We start from the raw sequence: 21,785 nt of genomic DNA on the forward strand, positions 1-21,785 counted from the left end.
TCCCCATCGCTCTTCTTAAATCGCGCTAATGCAACCCTTATGCCATCATTACCCCTTATGTCTTTGTCCCTCCCTTGGCATTACTTTTCCTCTGACCAGTCACCATCCACTCCTCATGTTTCCAGTTTTCCCCATAAGGAGCCATCCAGCCTTACAGTTATTTTTCTTCCCTCCGTGTCTTCGTCATTTCCCCGTGTCACATCTCACATAACATACGGGGTACTGCAGCCCATTACCTGGGGTGTGTCAGAATCCCAGCCCCACCACTACACCTCTGGATACCTTGACTACCTTATGGCACCTTTCCAATCCCAGCTTCATCTGCAAAATGCACGCGGGGACATCCACATCAGGGCTGAGTGTGACGATTCTGTGAGTTTATTCTTGTGGTAGGCTCAGTTTGACATGGTGTTTTTGACTAATATTGTTATTAACCATGTCACCCTCGGCCGGGTGCAGTGGCTCATGCCTGTAATCCCAGCGCTTTGGGAAGCCAAAGTGGGCGGATCACCTGATGTCGGGAGTTCGAGACCAGCCTGGTCAACATGGAGAAACCCCGTTTCTATTAAAAATACAAAATTAGCCGGGCGTGGTGGTACATGCCTATAATCCCAGCTACTCGGGAGGCTGAGGCAGGAGTATGGCTTGAACCGGGGAGGTGGAGGTTGCAGTGAAGTGAGCTGAGATCACGCTATTGCACTCCAACCTGGGCAACAAGAGCAAGACTCTGTCTCAAAAAATAATAATAAACCATGTCACTGTCACCCTCATCAAGTCACCTTCATCATATCCTCATGGTCACTCTCCCCCTCTCCCCAGCTGCCCTCGTCATTCCTGGGGTGTCATCCCAGACCTCGTATCAGGATAGATACTCTGCCACAGCAGCCACACCACCTCACAGTCTCCGTGTTGCTCTCACCTCTGCCACATCACCAGACCTGTGGCAGTGGCCCATTGGCCATCGCTAACCTTGCTTCTGTAAATACTTAACCCCTATCTCATTATCTTGTTGGATTGAGTGATTTCCTCCACCCCCAAAAATGAGAGCATTTAGCTAATGCTACGAGGTTTGAGGAGGGCTTGGTGAGGGGGAGACTATAGGTAGCTTAGGCCCAGAATTCCCTGGGCTTTTAGAATTGGGGCTATGGAGAGATGAGGCCTGTTTCTCCCACATTTAAGTCAAACCTCATCAGTCCTAGGCCGGACGAGGTGGCTGATGCCTGTAATCTCAGCATTTTGGGAGGCCGAGATGGGCAGATCACTTGAGGCAAGGAGTTCGAGACCAGCCTGGCCAACATGGTGAAACCCCATCTCAACTAAAAATAAAAAAAATTAGCCAGATGTGATGGCACATGCCTGTACTCACAGCTACGCAGGAAGCTAAGGCAGGAGAATCCCTTGAAGCCTGGAGGTGGAGGCTGCAGTGAGCCGAAATCGCCCTACTGCATTCCAGACTGGGCGACAGAGCGAGACTGTCTCCAAAAAAAGAAAAATGAAGCAAAAAACAAAACAATACAAAAACAGACCTGCCTGGGCAAATAGCAAGATCCCATCTCTACAAAAAATTAAATGGACACAGTGGTGTGCACCTGTAGTCGCAGCTACTCAGGAGGCTGAGGTGGGAGGATCACTTAAGCCCAGGAGTTTAAGGCTGCAGTGAGCTATGATTGTGCTACTGCACTCCAACCTGGGTGACAGAATGAGACTCCATCTCTAAAAAACATTAATTTTTTTTTAAGTGGTTGGGTGCAGTGATTGGCTTACACCTGTAATCCCAAAACTTTGAGAGGTCAAGATGGGAGGATTGCTTGAGGTTGTGAGTTCAAGACCTGCCTGGGCAACATAGCAAAACCCCATCTCTACAAAAAAAAAGAAAAATCTTCTCAAAAAAAAATTTTTTAACTCAAAAAAAAAAAAAAAAAGGCCGGACGTGGTTGCTCACGCTTATAATCCCAACACTTCGGGAGGCCAAGGCAGGCAGATCACTTGAGGCCAGGAGTTTGAGACCAGCCTGGCCAACGTGGTGAAATCCCATCTCTACTAAAAATAAAAAATTAGCCAAGCATGGTGGCACTCGCCTATAGTCCCAGCTACTTGGGAGGCTGAGGCAGGAGAATCACTTGAACCCAGGAGGTGGAGGTTGCAGTGAGCCGAGATCGCGCCACTGCACTCCAGCCAGGATAAGTGAGCAAGGCTCCGTCTCAAAAAAAAAAAGTGGCTGGGCGCGGTGGCTCATGCCTGTAATCCCAGAGCTTTGGGAGGCCGAGGCGGGCAGATCACCTCAGGTCGGAAGTTCGAGACCAGCCTGACCAACATGGAGAAACCCCATATCTATTAAAAATACAAAATTAGCCAGGCATGGTGGCACATGCCTGTAATCCCAGCTACTCAGGAGGCTGAGACAGGAGAATCGTTTGAATCCGGGAGGCAGAGGTTGCAGTGAGCCGAGATCGCGCCATTGCACTGTAGCCTGGGCAACAAGAGCGAGACTCCGTCTCAAAAAACAAAACAAAACAAAAAAAAACTGCATGATCTTGGGCAACTGGCTTAACCTCCCAGCACCTCTGTTACTGCATCTGCAATATGGGAATGAAAACACAAATTAATCATTCTGCACATAATTCTTAAGCATGTACTATATATGTGCCCAACATTGCTAGACACTGGGGATACCTCAATGAACAATACAGACAAAAATATCTCGGCCAGGCGCAATGGCTCACACCTGTAATCCAAGCACTTTGGGAGGTGAAGTGGGTGGATCACCTGAGGCCAGGAGTTTGAGACCAGCCTGGACAACATGGTGAAGCTCCATCTCTACTGAAAATGCAAAAATTAGCCAGGCATGGTGGCGCGCCCCTATAATCTGAGCAACTCAGGAGGCTGAGGTGAGAGGATTGCTTGAACCCAGGAGGCAGAGGCTGTATTGAGTTGAGATCGCACCACTGCACTCCAGCCTGGGTGACAGAGTGAGACCCCGTCTCAAAAAAAAAAAATCTGGCCTTATGGACTGTGTACTACACTCTAGTGGGGGTAAGAGGCAGTGGGTAAATTGGTAAGTAGATTATTGGATGTATTCGAAGGGGCATGGGGAATATGGGGTCAAGGTTATAGTTTTAAATAGGGTGGTCAGGGAAAGCTTTCTGAGAAGGTGACATTTGAACCAAAGACTTGAAGGAGAAGAGAGAGTAGGGCTGGGCACGGTGGCTCCCGCCTGTGATCACAGCACTTTGGGAGGCTGAGGAAGGCGGATCGCTGGAGCTCAGGAGTTTGAGATCAGCCTGGGCAACATAGCGAAACCCCATCTCTACAAAAATTAGCCAGGTATGGTGGTGTGCACCTGTGGTCCCAGCTACTTGGGAGGCTGTGAGGTGGGGGGATCGCTTGAGCCTAGGAGTTCGAGGCTGCAGTGAGCTATGATTTTGCCAATACACTCCAGCCTGGGCAACAGAGGGAGACCCTGTCTCAAAAAATAAAAAAAAACGACAAAAAAACGGCCGGGTGTGGTGGCTCATGCCTATAATCCCAGCACTTTGGGAGGCCAAGGCTGGCAGATCACCTGAGGTCAGGAGTTCGAGACCAGCCTGACTAACATGGTGAAACCTCGTCTCTACTAAAATTACAAAAAATTAGGCAGGCATAGTGGCAGACACCTGTAATCCCAGCTATTCAGGAGGCTGAGGCAGGAAAATCGCTTGAACCTGGGAGGCGGAGGTTGCAGTGAACCGAGATTGCACCATTGCACTCCAGCCTGGGCGACAGTGAGATTCTGTCTCAAAAAAAAAAAGAGAGAGAGAGAAAGAAAGAGTGACATGGCCCTCTGGGGGAAGAGCATGCTGGGCAAAGAGAACAGCAAAAGCAAAAGTCTTGAGGTAGGAGCAAGCTTGGAATATTTAAGGAATAGCAGGGAGGTCAGTGAGAGGAGGGGGCAAGAGACGATGTTGGAGGGGTGATGGGGCACATCGTGGAAGGCCTTGTGAGCCATGCAGAAGGCTGGCTTTTACTCCAAGTGAGGTGGGAGCTACAGGAGGATGTGGAGCCGAGGAGGGATGCGGTCCAGTGTGACATGAAGCCATCACCCTGAGCTGTGGCAGCTCCAGAACTTCTACCCAGGATCGACTAGTGAGAGGCAGCCTTATTGGAAAGAGAGCCAGAATCTTCTTCAGTCCGCACTCACATATCCTTTATGTTGGGAGAAGGTTTCAAATATCCCTGTCAAAGATCGAGGCCGGGCGTAGTGGTTCACGCCTGTAATCCCAGCATTTTGGGAGGCTGAGGCGGGCGGATCACTTGAGGTCAGGAGTTCGAAACCAGCCTGACCAACATGGTGAAACCCCATCTCTACCAAAATTATAAAAAGTTAGCTGGGCATTGTGGCGGGTGCCTGTAATCCCAGCTACTCAGGAGGCTGAGGCAGGAAAATCGCTTGAACCCAGGAGGCAGAGATTGCAGTGAGCCGAGATCACACCACTTCACTCCAGCCTGGGCGACAGAGCAAGACTCCATCTCAAATAAATAAATAAATAGTCATAAAATTTGAGGGCAGGCTAGGGAAATGCTAATGGAGTTTTTGAGAGGCCGGCGCCACCACAGGGTTCAGCTGCTGTCCCAGACAGTGGGGGGCAGGCAGCAGGGGATCTACAGGAGAGAACAACAGGAGAGGCAGCTGTCATGTGGCATCTGTCCCTGGAAGCTTGAGGCAGTTTGGGTTCAAATCCTTGCTCCATTTCCTCTCTCTTTTTTGTTAACCAAAGTCCAGTTCGAGGCTTACCCCATATCCTCTCTGTTTCTCTTTATACCTGTGACTTCACCTCTCTGTATCCTTAATTCCCTAAGTGGGATTTTTAAGAGGACTGTTGTGAAAATTAAATATATTAAGTCCAATTTAAAAAAAAAAACAAATATATTAAGTGCTTTGAGGCCAGGCACAGTGGCTTATGCCTGTAATCCCGGCACTTTGAGAGGTTGAGGTAGGCAGATCACTTGAGGTCAGGTGAGCCCAGCAGTTCAATAGCAGCCTGGGCAATGTGGTGAGATCCCGACTCTACAAAAAAAATAAAAACTAGCTGGGCATGGTGGCACACACCTGTGGTCCCAGCTACTCGGGAGGCTGAGGCAAGAGGATCACTTGAGCCCAGCAGTTCCAGGCTTCAGTGAGATGTGTTCCCACTACTGCATTCCAGCCTGGGCAACAGAGCGAAGAGACCCTGTCTCAAAAAAAATCAAAAATAAATGCAAGAAGCCCCACTGTCTCACTCCACACCCTGCACTTTTGCAGGCTCACGCCTCCCTCAGGCCGCAGGGTCCCTCACCTGATGTGATGAAGGGAGATTTTGCATTGTTTGTTCATGAATTAGTTCAACCGTACACTGCCCTGGAATATAACTGAGCTCTGGGTTCAAATTCCTGGCTGATCCCTATAATCCCAGCACTTTGGGAGGCTGAGGTGGGCAGATCACTTAAGGTCAGGAGTTCGAGACCAGCCTGGCCAATATGGTGAAACACTGTCTTTACAAAAAATACAAAAATTAGCCAGGTATGGTGGCGGGCACCTGTAATCCCACCTACTCGGGAGGTTGAGACATAAGAATTGCTTGAACCTGGACGATGGAGGTTGCTTTGAGCCGAGATCCTGCCACTGCACTCCAGTCTTGGCGACAGAGTGAGACACCGTCTCAAAAAACAAACAAATTTCCAACTGACAAACCAATGCTGTGCAACCTAAGCAGGTAATTTCCCTGAGCCCTGCCACCTCATCTGAAAAACAGAGATGGTAACACTGCTTTGCCCTAAACTTACCATGTTGTTATTTTTCTTTTCTTTCTTTTTTTTTTTATTTGAGATGGAGTCTCACTCTGTCACCCAGGCTGGAGTGCAGTGGTGCGATCTCAGCTCACTTCAAGCTCTGCCTCCCAGGTTCCCACCAACCTCCTGCCTCAGCCTCCCGAGTAGCTGGGACTACAGGTGCCCGCCACCACGCCTGGCTAATTTTTTGTATTTTTAGTAGAGATGAGGTTTCACCGTGTTAGCCAGGATGGTCTCAATCTCCTGACCTTGTGATCCGCCCGCCTTGGCCTCCCAAAGTGCTGGGATTACAGGCGTGAGCCACCGCACCCAGCCCTACCATGTTATTATTTTTCTCTCTTTATCTTTTTGAGACAGGGTCTTGCTCTCTCACCCAGGCTGGAGTGCAGTGGCGCAGTCATGGCTCACTGCAGACCAAGCTCCCAGGCTCAAGCCATCCTCCTGCTTCAGCTTCCCATGTAGCTAGGGCTACAGGCACACACCACCATCCCCAGCTATTTTTTAGCTTTTTTTTTTTTTTTTTTTTTTTTTTGAGACAGAGTCTCACTCTGTCGCCCAGGCTGGAGTGCAGTGGCGCAATCTTGGCTCACTGCAACCTCCACTTTCTGGGTTCAAGCGATTCCCCTGCCTCAGCCTCCTGAGTAGCTAGGATTACAGGCGCATGCCACCAGGCCTGGCTAATTTTTGTATTTTTAGTAGAGACGGGGTTTCACCATGTTGGTCAGGCTGGTCTCAAACTCCTGACCTCGTGATCTGACTGCCTCGGCCTCCCAAAGTGCTGGGATTACAGGCGTGAGCCACCATGCCTAGCCTAGGCTTTTTATTTTTCTGTAGTGACAGGATCTCACTTTGTTGCCCAGGCTGCCCAGGTCTCAAACTCCTGGGCTTAAGTAATCCTCCTGCTTTGGCCTCCTAAAGTGCTGGAATTACAGGTGTGAGTGAGCCACTGTGCCCAGCCATGTTATTATTATTATTATTTTATTTTTCATTGAGACACTGTCTCGCTGTCACCCAGGCTGGTGTGTGGTGGTGCGAGCTCAGTTCACTACAACCTCTGCCTCCCGGGTTCCAGTAGTTCTCCTGCCTCAGCTTCCCAAGTACCTGGAATTACAGGTACGTACCACCATGCCCTGCTAATTTTTGTATTTTTAACAGAGACAGGGTTTCGCCATGTTGGCCAGGCTGGTCTCGAGCTCCTGACCTCAAGTGATCCACCTGCCTCAGCCTCCCAAAGTGCTGGGATTACAGGTGTGAGCCACCATGCCCGGCTATGTTATTTTTGTTTTTGTGTTGTTGTTTTGAGACTGAGTCTCACTCTGTCGCCCAGGCTACAGTGCAGTGGCATGATCTCAGCTCACTGCAACATCCGCCTCCCAGGTTCAAGCGATCCTCATGCCTCAGCCCCCCCAAGTAGCTGGGACTATAGATGCCCACCACCACACCCTGCTAATTTTTGTATTTTTAGTAGAGACGGGGTTTCACCATGTTGGCCAGGCTGGTCTCGAACTCCTTACCTCAAGTGATGCACCCACCTCGGCCTCCCAAAGTGCTGGGATTACAAGCATGAGCCACCATGCCCGACCCTGTTATTATTTTTGAACTGGGACATAAGCCTTTGGCAGTTGTGATGCCACTGTCTCCCTCCCCTGCTTTATTTTTTTCCAAGGCACATTCTATGTATTTCACTCATTTATTTTCACTCCCTCACTCCCTTAGTAGAATAACATCTTTAAGAAGAATTTTTTTCCTTTTTTTGTTTTTTGTTTTTTGTTTTTTTGAGACAGAGTTTCGCTCTAGTTGCCCAGGCTGGAGTGCAGTGACGTGATCTCAGCTTACCGCACCCTCTGCCTCCCAGGTTCAAGCAGTTCTCCTGCCTCAGCCTCCCAAGGAGCTGGGACTACAGGCATGCGCCACCATGCCTGGCTAATTTTGTATTTTTAGTAGAGACGGGGTTTCTCCATGTTGGCCAGGCTGGTCTCGAACTGCCAACCTCAGGTGATCCACCCGCCTCAGCCTCCCACAGTGCTTGGATTACAGGTGTGAGCCACCGTGCCCGCTCTTTTTTTTTTTTTTTTTTTTCCTGCAATCTCAGTTTCTGGAGCAGGGCTTGTCAGCAAGTCATTATTGATTAAATATTAGTTGAATTAATAGATTAATTAACTGGCCACTGAGCATCTGCTATGCACTTTCCTATGCTCCATGGTACTGGGGACATGGCAGTGAGTTAGATAGCCTGGCCCTGCTGTCATAGGTCTCCCAGTCAAATAGGAGAGACGAACCCATCATTAGGCACTGCCAGCAGCAAGCACTGCCAGCTAATCACAGCACTGATTTTGAGCAGGAGTGGGACAGCTTAGATTTCTGTAGTTCCAATTTAGAAGTGTTCACCATTCATGATGCTTTCCTGGACCTATTTAATTGTTTTTGAGACTGACCGTCTTCTCTCCCTAGGAGGCATAGGCAGAGGGATCAGGGCTGGGAAAGGGAGGACCAGGGGACTGTGTGAGCCCAGAGGGCTTCATGGAGGAGGTGGTATGTGAGTGGACAGAAATGAGCAAGGTGTGCTTGGCAGGGAAAGCAGCTGTTGGGAGGGTCTGGTGATGAAAGTGTGGTTTTGGTTCAAGGAACTGAAAGATCATAAATATGGCAGGGGTGGGAAGAACGGTGAGAGAGTAGGCCAAAGAGGTCATTCAGGGAAGATCATTCAAGACCTTGTCAGCCACAGTGAGGAGCTGAGACTGTGTACTGAGGACACCGGGGAGCCACAGAGTTTTTGAGCAGGAGAGGGATGTGTCAAATTCATGTGGAGGTGGGATTGCAAGGATTGAGTGGAGTCTGGAAGCCAAGGGAGGTGGCTGGAGTGGGGACCCAGGTGGGAGAGACTAAGTCAGAGCTTGTGGGGGAGGGTGAATTGGAGAGACCCTCACAGGACCAAGTCGACAAATTGTTGGGGTCCAGGACAAGGCCCAGGGCTGGGGGTAGTCAAGGAGAGCTTTCTGGAGGAGGAGGCACCAAGGCTGAGACCTGAAGGATGGGTTCAACAGCTCTTCTTGAAATGGGGACCTGGGGGAGGAAGATGGTAAGGACAGTTGGGGACATAGTAGGTGTGGGAGTCTGGGGACACCTTGAAGGAGGTGTCTGGGGGGCCCTGGGACCTCCAGAGCTGGAGTCAGGGGAAAGGAGGAAACAAGACAGAGCTTTGGGTTGAGAAAGAGGGAATTGAAGCTGTAATGATGGGGGAAGATCCACAGGGGCCTGTGTATGTAGGGCTCTGTAAGACACGGTAAGAAGTTAGTACTTTGTCCTGGGGGCAATGGGGAGCCACAGAAGGATTTTGAGCAGGAGTGGGACAGCTTAGGGTTTTTAAGTTCCAGTTCAGAAGTGTTTATCATTCATGATGCTTTTTGGACCTATTTAATTGTTTTTCAGACTGACTGACTTCTTTCCCTAGGAGGGGCACTTATTTTAAAGGGTCCTTTGAAATAAAGGATCTAACTGCTGAAAATGAAAAATCAGTTTGCAAAACCAGTGTTCTGTTCTGTTTTCTGTAGACAATTGATGGTTCAGTCCAAAGAGGTCAGAAACAATTGATGGTTCAGTCCAAAGAGGTCTGCACCATCGAGTGAAAATCAGCGCCATTAAACATGAGAACATTTCTGTTTTAAACCATTTGGAAGCCCCGTGAATTTTATTTTGTTATTTTTTAAATTAGAGACAGGGGTCTCGCTATGTTGCCCAGGCTAGTCTCAAACTGCTGGGCTCAAGCGATCCTCCCACTTCAGCCTACCAAAATGCTGGAATTACATATGTGAGCTACTGCTCCTGGCCAGCCTGTGGATTTGTAAATGTCTCCTGTGGTGTAATCTGCCTCATGTTTCCTGTATGTAGGCTTCAGAAACACACTCTGCATTCTCAGATGGCTTGAATCAGCCTTGACTTTTTCCCCACCCTCTCAACCTGAATCTCAGGTTGAGATGCCATTGTCTGCACCTACCCTGTATGCTCTGGGCTTAGAACTGATACCAGCTGGTTATCATTGTGTATAAAAGTGTCACTAGGTATAGAGAGACATCTAAAATAATCTCCTCTCAAATTTTTCTATTCTGCTGCTCCATTTCTTCTGCTTTCAATATTTTTTGAGCAATTACAATGGCCTGGGCCCTAGAGCTATAGGAATAAATCAGACAACGGACATAGCAAGGGACACATATGTTGATTATGTGTGATTGAAGTGTATACAAGATACGAGGGCGTACACAGATCTCACCAACTAGCATGTTTCAAGGGCTTACTGTGCTTCCTGCCTTCCATGGAGATCTCATTGACTTCCCAACAAATGTGAGGTTGGTATTATTAATCTCCACGTTGTTCAGAGAATGAAAGTGTGGCTTAGAGAAGGGAACCTCTTTTCCCAGTTCCACAGAGCTGAGATCTGAAGTCTGAGCTGTGGGACTCTGAGACCCACCCCCTTAACTATTCAGAGATCCCCCAGCCACCACCCTCTAGTGCATATAAGATGATACCCATTTTATTTGTTGTTTTGAGACCGTGTCTTGCTCTGTTGCCCAGGCTGGAGTACAGTGGCACAATCACGGCTCACTGCAGCCTGGACCTCCTGGACTCAAGCAGTGGTCCCACCCTCAGCCTCCCAAGTGGCTGGGACCACAGGCGTAGGCATGGGCTACCACACCTAGCCAATTATCTTTTTGTTTGTTTTTGAGACGGAGTTTCCCTCTTGTTGCCCAGACTGGCATGCAATGATGCAATCTCGGCTGACTGCAACCTCTGCCTCCCAGGTTCAAGTGATTCTTGGACCTCAGCCTCCCGAGTAGCCTGCCACCATGCCCAGCTAATTTTTGTATTTTTGGTAGAGACGAGGTTTCACCATGTTGGCCAGGCTGGTCTTGAACTCCTGACCTCAGGTGATCCACCCATCTTGGCCTCCCGAAGTGCTGGGATTACAGGCATGAGCCACCGTGCCCAGCTGCCTAGCCAATTTTTTAAGTTTTTGTAGAGATGGGGTCTCACCTTGTTGCCCCAACTGGTCTCAAACTCCTGAGCTCAAGCTATCCTCCCGCCTTGGCCTCCCAAAGTGCTGGGATTATAGGCATAAGCTACTGTGCCCTGCCAATATGGCTAATACCGGTTTATAAATGAGGCCAGCAGGGCTCAGAAGTAAAGCCCCATGCTCAGCATCAGTCGGTAAGAAAGTGGCAGAGGTGTGATCTGAACCATGAGCTCTCCAATTTAAAGGGCTGCTGTAGAGGAGGAATCAAATCTCCCACTGCCACCCTCCCCTGGGGGTTGGGGTGTTCGGGGATCTGTGACAGTGGGTTTTACTTCCTCCTTTTTGCGGGCTGTGGTGTCATACTCCAAGGGGGGCAGGACCACAAGGCAAGGGGACTGGGGGGTATTCTGTGGGCTGGGGGAGGGCACGCTTCCTGGCAGTGCCCTCTCCCAGATGAGACCTGATCTCTTTTTTTTTTTTTTTTTTTTGAGACAGAGTTTTGCTCTTGTTGCCCAGGCTGGAGTACAATGGCACAATCTTGGCTCACTGCAACCTCCGCCTCCCAGGTTCAAGCGATTCTCCTGCCTCAGCCTCCTGAGTAGCTGGGATTATAGGCATGCACCACCACACCCGGCTAATTTTGTATTTTTAGTAGAGACGGGGTTTCACCATGTTGGTCAGGCTGGTCTCGAACTCCCAACCTCAGGTGATTTGCCTGCCTCAGCCTCCCAAAGTGCTGGATTACAGGTGCGAGCCACTGCGCCCAACCAAGACCTGATTTCATCTCATGTCATACCAGCGAGGAGGCAGAGCATAAGTACCAACCTGGATGGGGCGCGCTGGGAGCCCCATGGAGGTTCTAGGGTCCTGAGAATACAGGCATTGAGACGGGCTGAGGAGGAACTCCAGCATCCGGCTGCCCATGCCCACCTTCAGTTTCACCCTGCCCTGCTCCCACAAGGATCTGAGCAGGGAGGGGGCCTGATTTCCTTCTCCAGCTGAGGCCACAGTCCTCTGGAGGCTAGGATCTGGTGATGGGGCACCCTAGCTAGGAGCCTGAGCCTCTTTATAATTTAGTTTCCATAGAAGTTTTATGTGCACTTAAAAAAATTCAATGTAAGTAAAGACCTACAATGAAAAGCAACCGTCTTGTCTCTGGGGGTGGGATGGGGGATGCCTTTGCATGGGGAGCTGTTAGGAGCCTTGACAGTCACCTTTGCTGAGAGCCTCCTGCATGTCAGTGGCTCTTCTATGCACATTATATGTGTGCTAATTCCTTTTTTAAAACTTTACTTTTTGTAGAGATGAGTCCTGCTGTGTTGTGTAGGCTGGTCTTGAACTCCTGGCCTCACGCAATCCACCCCCAACCTTAGCCTCCCGGAGTGCAGGGATTACAGGTGTGAGCCACCTTTCCCAGCCTGTTGACTCCTTTAGTTGGGAGGAGTCAGTCAGATTTTAGACATCTCAAATGTTGTATGTTCAAAACCAAACTCCTAGTCTTTTCCCCAAACTTGTGCCTCTCTGTCTTGCCCAATGAGCTATTGACACCTCCAATCCTTGCAGTTGCTGCGGCCAAAACTCAGTCATCCCTGACTCCTTTACTGCTCTCAAACCCACATCCAGCCTAGAAATGCTATCCCCTCCACCTTCAAAATGCATGCAGACCCCGCCCTTTCTTCGACACTTGGCTGACCACACCCTGGTCCTGTCCACCCTTGGCTCCTGTCTGGATGCTCCCAGCAGCCTCCTCCCTGGGCTCCCTTGCCCTGCCCCAGTCTGTTCCCGACACACAGCCGCCAGGGGAATCTTGTAACACCTGTGTTTGTTTCTTCGGGCTGCTGTAACAAATTGCCATCAAGTTCGTGGATTAAAACAACAGAATGTATGGCCAGGCGCAGTGGCTCCTGCCTGTAATCCCAGCACTTGGGGAGGCCGAGACAGTGGATCACTTGAGGTTGTGCCACTGCACGCCAGCCTGGATAACAGAGCGAGACTCCGTCTTAAAAAAAAAAAAAAAACAAATTAATTCTCTCAGTTTTGGAGCCAGAAGTCCAAACTCAAGGTGTAGCAGGGCCATGCGCCTCCAGAAGCTGGAGGGGAGATTCCATTCCTCACCTCTCCCAGCTTCTAGTGGCTCCAGGCATTGCTGGGTTTATGGCCACATCACTCTAATGTCAGCCTCCCTGTTCACATGACCTTCTGCCTGTTCTATCTCTGAGGACAGTTGTGATTGGATTTAGGGCCCATCCAGATAGTCCAGGATGATCTCATCTCAAGATCCTAAATCTGACTACAATTGCAAAGATCCTTTTTCCAAATAAGGTCACATGCACATAAGTTCCGGGGATTATGCTTGCATGGGACATATCTTTTTTGAGGCCACCATTCAACCCACTACAAAATCCAACTGAAGCCCAGCGAAGTGGCTCATGCCTGAAATCCCCGCACCGTGGGAGGCCAAGGCAGGAGGTTCGCCTGAGGCCAGGAGTTCAAGACTAGCCTGGGCAGCAGAGGGAGATCCTCATCTCTCTTTCTTTTTTTTTTTTTTGAGACAGAGTTTCATTCTTGTTACTCAGGCTGGAGTGCAGTGGCGCAATCTTGACTCACTACAACCTCCTCTTCCTGTGTTAAAGCGATTCTCCTGCCTCAGCTTCCCGAGTAGCTGGGATTACAGGCATGTGCCACCACGCCCGGCTAATTTTGTATTTTTAGTAGAGACAGGGTTTCTCCATGTTGGTCAGGCTGGTCTCGAACTCCCAGCTTCAGGTGATCTGCCCACCTTGGCCTCCCAAAGTGCTGGGATTACAGGCATGAGCCATCACGCCTGGTGGAGATCCCCATCTCTTAAAAAAATTCTGAAGCAGATCACATCGTCCTTCCCTGCTGGGAACCCACACGTGACCCTGTTCTACTCATCACAGTCCAGGCAGCCCTGCAGGATCTGGCCCTGTCACCTCTGTGACATCTCCTCTCCCACCCCCCAGCCCACTTCACTGCAGACACACTGGCATCCTCACTCTTCTCCATCCACACCAGGCACATTCCTCCCTTGGGGCCTTTGTACTGATCATTTTTCCCACAGATGTCCATCTCACCCCTCCTTGAAGTTTTTCTTCAGGTATCCCCTTCTCAGTGAGGCCTTTTCTGACCTCCTTATTAAATATCACAAACAATTCCACCCCCACCCACTGCCCTGATCCTCTGTGGCACTTACTACCTTCTAACATTATATCATTTATTTATTATCTTGTTTATTATCCCTTTTTTTTTTATTTTTTGAGACGGAGTTTCCTCTGTCACCCACGCTGGAGTGCAGTGGCACCAACTCACTGCAACCTCCACCTCCCTGGTTCGAACAATTCGCCCACCTCAGCCTCCTGAGTAGCTGAGATTACAGGCGCCCTCCATCACGCCTGGCTAATTTTTGTATTTTTAGTAGAGATGGGATTTCGCCATGTTGGCCAGGCTGGTCTCAAATGCCTGACCTCAGGTGATCCACCCACATCGGCCTCCCAAAGTGCTGGCATTACAGGCGTAAGCCACTGCACCTGGCCTCTGTTTTTCCCTCGGGTCTATTTTGTTCACAGCTGTATCCCCAGTGCCTAAAACAATACCTGGTGCACACAAGGCAACCAGTAAATGTGTGTAAAATTAACGAACAGCAAATGCTATTGTTACCATGCCCATTTTGCAGATGGAGAAACCAAGAGCACAGAGGCGTTGTCACTTCTCCAAGGTCAAACAGTCCCTAAGTGCTGAAGCTCAGATTCAAACACAGGTATCTGGCTCTAGCACTTACTGTATTGTCTTGCCAGTCTCATCCAATCTAAATCGCTTCTCCAGTACTAGTTTATTTGTTTGTTTTTTATGAGACAGGCTCTCACTCTGTCAGCTGGGCTGGAGTGCGGTGGTGCAATCACTGCTCACACTGCAGCCTCCACCTCCCAGATTCAAGCAATTCTCCTGCCTCAGCCTTCCAAATAGTTGGAGCTACACGTCCACACCACCATACCAGGCTAATTTTCTTTCATTTGTTGTAGAGATTAGGTCTCACTATGTTGCCCAGGCTGGTCTTAAACTCCTGGGCTCAAGCAATCCCCACCTTGGCCTCCCAAAGTGCTGGGATTACACGTGTAAACCACCGCGCCTGGCCCTCCAATATTAGTTTACTTTTTAATCAAAAGTTAACACAATAAGAAAAATAATACAATTAAAACATCAAAAGTTAAAATTAAACTAATCATTACAGACCTGTAATCACTGTACAATTTGGAAGCCAAAAAACATCACTGACAATTTGAACGAAGTCCATCTATTTTCTTCCTATTTTTATTTTGTTTTTGTTTTTATTTTTTATTTTCTTGTAGAGACTGGGCCTTGCTATGTTGCTGAGGCTAGTCTGGAACTCCTGGGCTCAAGCAGTCCTCTCACCTCAGCCTCCCAAAGTGCTGAGATTACAGGTGTGAGCCATGGTGCCAGGCCTTTCTCCCTATTTTTGGTTTATTAGTGACCATCCCAGTTCTCCAGCCCTGACGCTGCCAGTCCTGTTACTTCAGATCTCCATGCCCCACCTCGCCTTCGGTTTTGTTTTTATTCATCTTGGCTTCCCTAATTTCACATTGCCTGCTGTTCCAACTCCATATTCTTAAATAAAAATATGTCTCACCAAGGCCTTCAAAGAAAACTGAAGGCAAGCGTTTCGTGCACTCCCTCCTGCCTCCTCCACCCACAATGCTGTGGTCAGCCGCCTCTAAGACTGATGTTATCTTCTGCTTCTCCTAGTGACCTCTGGACTTTCAAATAACCTTAGTCTGTTGCTGTTTCTTGCTAGATTTTTTTGTTTGTTTGTTTGTTTGAGACAGAGTCTCACTCTGTTGTAACCCAGGCTGGAGTGCAGTGGTGCAATCTCAGCTCACTGCAACCTCCGCCTCCCAGGTTCAAGCAATTCTCCTGCCTCAGTCTCCCGAGTAGCTGGGATTACAACCGCCCGCCACCACGCCCAGCTAATTTTTACATTTTTGGTAGAGACAGGGTTTCACCACATTGGCCAGGCTGGTCTCGAACTCGTAACCTCAGGTGATCCACCCACCTCGGCCTCCCAAAGTGTTGGGATTACAGGCTTGAGCCGCCACACCCGACCTGCTAGATCCTTTTTAGGCGTCCCCGTTTGTCTTCCTGCTGTGAAAAGAGGGGATCTAGCATGTTCTACCCTCACCAATCTGGGATCTGACATTGGTAGGAAGGAGTTTGCAAGTTATCCCTACAAATCTTGGTTGGATCTTGCAGTAAGGGGAGCACCTAGCTCTGAGAGTTTTGTTTTTCTTCTTTGTCAAAAAAGAGTAATGCACGCCCCTGATTTTTTAAAAGGTAATGAAACTGGCGACGCCTGTGTTTGCTTTATAATTATTTCTCAACCTACACCAAGATATTTTCTATACTTCTCTGAAAATAGCTTATGTTTCACAATTTTAAAAAAGAAAATAGGCCGGGCACAGTGGCTCATGCCTATAATCCCAGCACTTTGGGAGGCCCAGGCAGGCGGATCACGAGGTCAGGAGTTCGAGACCACCTGGCCAACATGGTGAAACCCTGTCTCTACTAAAAATACAAAAATTAGCTGGTCATGGTGGCGGGCGCCTGTAATCCCAGCTACTCAGGAGGCTGAGGCAGGAGAATCGCTTGAAACCACAAGGCAGAGGCTGCAGTGAGCCAAGATTGTGCCACTGCACTCCAGCCTGGGCGAAAGAGCGAAACTCCGTCTCAGAAAAAAGAAAATAGGGGCCAGATGTGATGGCTCATGCCTATAATCTCAGAACTTTGGGAGGCCAAGGTAGGAGGATCACTTGAGTCCAGGAGTCCAGCCTGGGCAATAAGCAAGACCCCATCTATACAAAATATAAAAAAAAAAAAATTAGCTGCGGCTGGGCGCGGTGGCTCATGCCTGTAATCCCAGCACTTTTGGGAGCCAAGACGGGCAGATCACGAGGTCAGGAGATCGAGACCATCCTGGCTAACATGGTGAAACCCCGTCTCTACTAAAAAAATACAAAAAAAAAAAAATTAGCCGGGCATGGTGGCGGGCACCTGTAGTCCCAGCTACTCGGGAGGCTGAGGTGGGCGAATTGCTGGAACCAGGGAGGTGGAGGTTGCAGTGAGCCAAGATGGCGCCACTGCACTCCAGCGTGGGAGAGACAGAGCGAGACTTAGCTGGGCATGGTGGCACGTGCCTGTAGTCCCAGCTACTCGGGAGGCTGAGGCAGGAGGATTGCTTGAGCCTGGGAAGTTGAGGCCGCAGTGAGCTATGATCGTGCTGCTGCACTCCAACCTAGGAAAGAGAACTCTGGCACTGAAAAAAAAAAAGAAAAGAAAATAGGCTTACAATAAAAAGCAATCTTGACCTACCGCAAAATCCCACTCCCTTGAAGACAACCACTTCTGCCCTGTTGCTTCTCTCAGTAATACTCCTTTTCTGCAGTTATCTCTTGACTTCTGCCATGTGTGTTTGGGGGAGCTTGAGGGAAGAGGGTGTCCCTGTCTCATTGAGAGAGGTGCCACCCTCTCTCAATTAGGAGAGGAGGGATGAGAGGGGAAAGGGGTCTCCAGTGTATTTCTCCAACCGGGGCATTAAATCCCTCTTGGGAGATATGGGATGGGGTGGATCGGAAAATAAATTTTTTTAAATCCCTACCAAAATATCAGCTGGCTTTTTTTTAAAAATCAAATACCGAAATCCAAAGAGACTCCAACAGAAAATTCACCATCTCCTCTGCCCTTTTCTTCCCATCTCATGCTGTGAACTGTCTTCCGTTGACTTTATCGCTACATTTCTTCAATTATTCAACCTTGATCCCTCCGTTTCATTTTATAAGCGTTTTATTAATTTCATTTATGTATTTATTTTTGACTAGGTAATGCATGTCCATGGTACACAAATTCACAAGGTTTGTAAATGAGAAAAGACGTGAGGTTCCTTTTGTTCTTTACCTGTGGCCTCCCTGCCCTATACGGGGACTCTAGGGTGGAATGTAGCAAAGCCCATCCACCAGCCATGTACTACCCCCCAACCCGGCCAGGTTGGAGCGACAGTGTCTGGGAAGCCGAGCCCCCCTTCTCGCTGCGGTGAGCCCGGACTGAGGCGCGCACTGCGCAGACTCCCCGCTGCAGTGGGCGGAGCTCCCACAGGCCGCGCCCCCTCATCCTCCCACCCTCGTTCAGCCTGTCCAGGCAGAAGCTGGGGCCCAGCGGAGGTAGCCGCAGACGCCTGAGAGCGAGGCCGAGGCCCCTCAGGGGTAGGTGGGGGGATGGGCAGCGGGGTGGCAGGGAGGCCCTGATGATCCCTGGCTGAGCTGTGTGGTGTAGGGGCACCTGAGGGCGGAGGAGCCACCTAGAATATACCCCCTGTCCCAGGGCTGAGAAAAGCCAGGCACAAAGACCTGGGGCTCCGCTGACCTCATCCAGCGCTGCCTTTCTGGGGTTGTCTAGAGCTTGGAGGAGGGAGAAGGGGGCTGCTAGAGGGGAGCTGCGTGGGTGCTGATGGGGGCAGGGTGGGCACTGCAGAGTGATGAGCAGGCAGCAGAGAGCTGTTGGATTTTGAGGGATTTCGAAATCCTGCTGACCAGTAACCAGCTTCCTCTTTTTGGGGTGGTGGGCAGTATGCCAGTGGCCCCCATGATTATGAATAGCCCCAAGACTAACCACCCTTCTGTGATGTCTGTCTCTCGAAAGCGTAGAACACCCCACACAGTGCCCACTTTTGTTCTGCCAGTTTGGAGACCCTGACACACCCACCTTCTCACCTGGGCTCTGCGTAGCCCCAGCCTTGAGGGAAGATGAAGCCTAAACTGATGTACCAGGAGGTAGGTGGATTGGGGGGCTCAGCAGGGTGGAGCTGGGTGCAGTGGGGGTGGGGGTTCCCAAGAGCCACCTGTCACCCCCGTTGTTGTCCCCATCCCCAGCTGAAGGTGCCTGCAGAGGAGCCCGCCAATGAGCTGCCCATGAATGAGATTGAGGCGTGGAAGGCTGCGGAAAAGGTAGGAGCCCTCCACCACCCTCGCTCTGTCTCAGAGACAGGCTGGGCTGCCCCCCTCGGGCTGCCTGACCACCTCCTCCTCCCCACAGAAAGCCCGCTGGGTCCTGCTGGTCCTCATTCTGGCGGTTGTGGGCTTCGGAGCCCTGATGACTCAGCTGTTTCTATGGGAATACGGCGACTTGCATCTCTTTGGGCCCAACCAGCGCCCAGCCCCCTGCTATGACCCTTGCGAGTAAGTGGGGGGTGCTGCAGGTGGTGGGGGAGGGGCCTGCCAGACCAGGTACACTTAAGCACACACTAAGCAGGGCCTGCACTCAGCCCTACCCAGCACTTGCGACAAGTGAGGAGGTTGCAGGCTCCCAAGTGCTTGCCCGCCCCCTCCTCCTCCACACACATAGTTTCTATGGCAGCCACAGCGTCATCTTCTATCCGGCCCATGAACAGACACAGCATCTTCCACCCACATCTGTGGACACACACATGCATCTAAATACATGACCTTCCTTCCACACCTCTAGACAGACACGCAGAGGATCATGAGTCCAGGCACGCATTCAAATACACACAGTTTTAAAAAATGTTTTAAAAAGAAAAGAAAAACTCAAACACAGTTTAGCTGGGCTTGGTGGCTCACGCCTGTAATTGCAACACTTTGCGGGGCTGAGGTGGGAGGATTGCTTGAGCCCAGGAGTTCCAGACCAGTCTGGGCAACGTAGTGAGGTTCCATCTCTACTAAAAGTAAAAAAAGTAGCCAGGCATACCGGTACACACCTGTAGTCCCAGCTACTCAAGAGGTTGAGGTGGGAGGATCGCTTGAGCCCAGGGGTTCGAGGCTGCAGTGAGCCGAGATCGCGCCACTGCACTTCCAGCCTGGGGTACAGGGCAAGACTCTGTCTCTAAAAAAAAAAAAAATACAGTCTGTCCAACATACCCATGGACAGATACCATGGACAGACTCACCTCCCAGCCCTTGCTCTCCGGCACCGTATGGCTGATAGCATCCCCCACCCCCCAGAGCAGTGCTGGTGGAAAGCATTCCTGAGGGCCTGGACTTCCCCAATGCCTCCACGGGGAACCCTTCCACCAGCCAGGCCTGGCTGGGCCTGCTCGCCGGTGCACACAGCAGCCTGGACATCGCCTCCTTCTACTGGACCCTCACCAACAATGACACCCACACGCAGGAGCCCTCTGCCCAGCAGGTACCTGCAACCTTGGCCCTGGCCGGCAGCAGGGGCAGGGGGTGGGAGGCAGTGGGGGCTGTGGGGGATGAAGGGGTTTCTCCTGCAGCCCAGGAGACAGAGGGGCATGTCTCACACAGCGGATTGGACACAGGTGTTTGCAAGCAGCTGTCGTCACATGGCTCTCTGGACTGGGGGCGTTTGTCACGGTCATCTGTAGGCCTCTGAATGTCAGGGTGCGGGTTTGGTTACAAGGGATTGTTAGGCTGGCAGATGTCAGTCACCCACAAGCTGCCCTGACCCCGTCACACAAAGAAAGGGAAGAGTGGAGTAATTAACAGCCCAGCCTCAAGACAGGGGCCACCTCCCAGCTGTGTGACCCCAGGCAGGTCACCTCTTCTCTCCAGCTTCAGTTTCTTTATCTGTAAAATGGGGCCAATTTACAGCACCTGCTTCTTAGGGCTCTTGTGAGGATGAAATGGACTAATCCATGCAAATTTTAGCACAGTGTCTGGCATAGAGTCAACCTTTGTGAGTCTGCTGTTACTATATCCTGGTATGGTCTGCAGACAAACTTAAAGAACGTAAAAGCTTCACAATTTGAAAAGGAACAGCCTACATGGATAACCTCTTCCATTGAAAAACCATGAATTTTTCCTTCTGTTTTCTTCTCCCTACTGGCTCTTTTTGTGAGAAGTTGTCTTAAAACTTAACTAAAATTACAAGGCTCCTTAAGAATTGCCTGAAAAACAATAATTATGGCCAGGTGTGGTGATTCACACCTGTAATCTCAGCACTTTGGGAGGCCTAGACAGGAGGATCACTGGAGCCCAAGAGTTCGAGACTAGCCTGAGCAACATAGTGAGACTCCCCCCCATCTCTACTAAAAATAAAAAAAAATTAGCAGGGTGTTGTGGTGCATGCCTGCAGTCTCAGATGCTTAGGAGATGGAAGGAAGAAGATGGCTTGAGCCCAGGAGTTGGAGGCTGCAGTGAGCCGTGATCATGCCACTACACTCCAGCCCAGGCAACATAGCAAGACCTTGTCTCAAAAACAAGAAAAAGAAAAAGTAATAATAATAATTACAAAAGTTAAAAACCAAAGCCAGGCATAGTGGTACACACCTGTGGTCCCAGCTACTTGGGAGGCCGAAGCAGGAGGATGACTTGAGCCTAGGAACTGGAGGCTGCAGTGAGCCATGATCATGCCACTGCACTCTAGCCTGGGCAACATAGTGAAACCCTGTCTCTAAAAAAATTTTTTTTATGTTAAAAAACTATGAGCTCCCACTCCCTGCTGGCTCCCTCTGAAGTGGTTTAAAACACAGATGTAGGAGGCAGATGGTCTGGGTTCAAATCCTGCTCCATAGCTGGATGTAGTGGTGCACTCCTGAGGTACTAGCTACTTGGGAGACTGAGGCAGGAGGAGTGCTTGAGCCCAGGAATTGAAGATCAGCGTGGGCAACATAGCAAGACCCTGTCTCAACAAACAAACAAAAACAAAATCCCACTCCACTACTGAGTTCTCTGTGGGGATTATAATTAAACCGTCCTTACCGGGTTGTGAGAATTCAGTGAGTTCGCTGAGAAGGGGCCTAGAACAGGGCCTGGCACACAGTAGGTTCCAAGGCATCCTTGACTGTTGCTGTTGTTGGCATCGTCGTGCCTCACCCGATACCTTCCAGGACCCCCTGCCTGAGCCTCGCCCCCACTATCCTGGGAGATGACTGGAGGCCCTGCCTTGATGCTGAATTTTGAGAAAGTCC

General features: G+C 50.1%; 1 protein-coding gene across 50 annotated transcripts in view; it reads left to right on the forward strand.

Moving 5' to 3' along the window:
* Nucleotides 1-21,785, forward strand: part of PLD3 (phospholipase D family member 3) — a 31,293-nt gene that overhangs the window by 662 nt on the left and 8,846 nt on the right. For 2 of the 50 annotated variants that reach the window (XM_063719151.1, XM_063719142.1), the window contains exons 2-7: nt 17,722-17,754; nt 17,887-18,102; nt 18,544-18,669; nt 18,769-18,843; nt 18,932-19,074; nt 19,858-20,041. In XM_063719151.1, coding sequence (XP_063575221.1) covers nt 18,643-18,669; nt 18,769-18,843; nt 18,932-19,074; nt 19,858-20,041 — 429 coding nt within the window. In that variant the 5' untranslated portion in view covers nt 17,722-17,754; nt 17,887-18,102; nt 18,544-18,642. 50 annotated transcript variants of the gene reach the window in all.

The sequence above is a fragment of the Pongo abelii genome, chromosome 20, assembly GCF_028885655.2.
Source record: "Pongo abelii isolate AG06213 chromosome 20, NHGRI_mPonAbe1-v2.0_pri, whole genome shotgun sequence".
NCBI lineage: Eukaryota > Metazoa > Chordata > Mammalia > Primates > Hominidae > Pongo > Pongo abelii.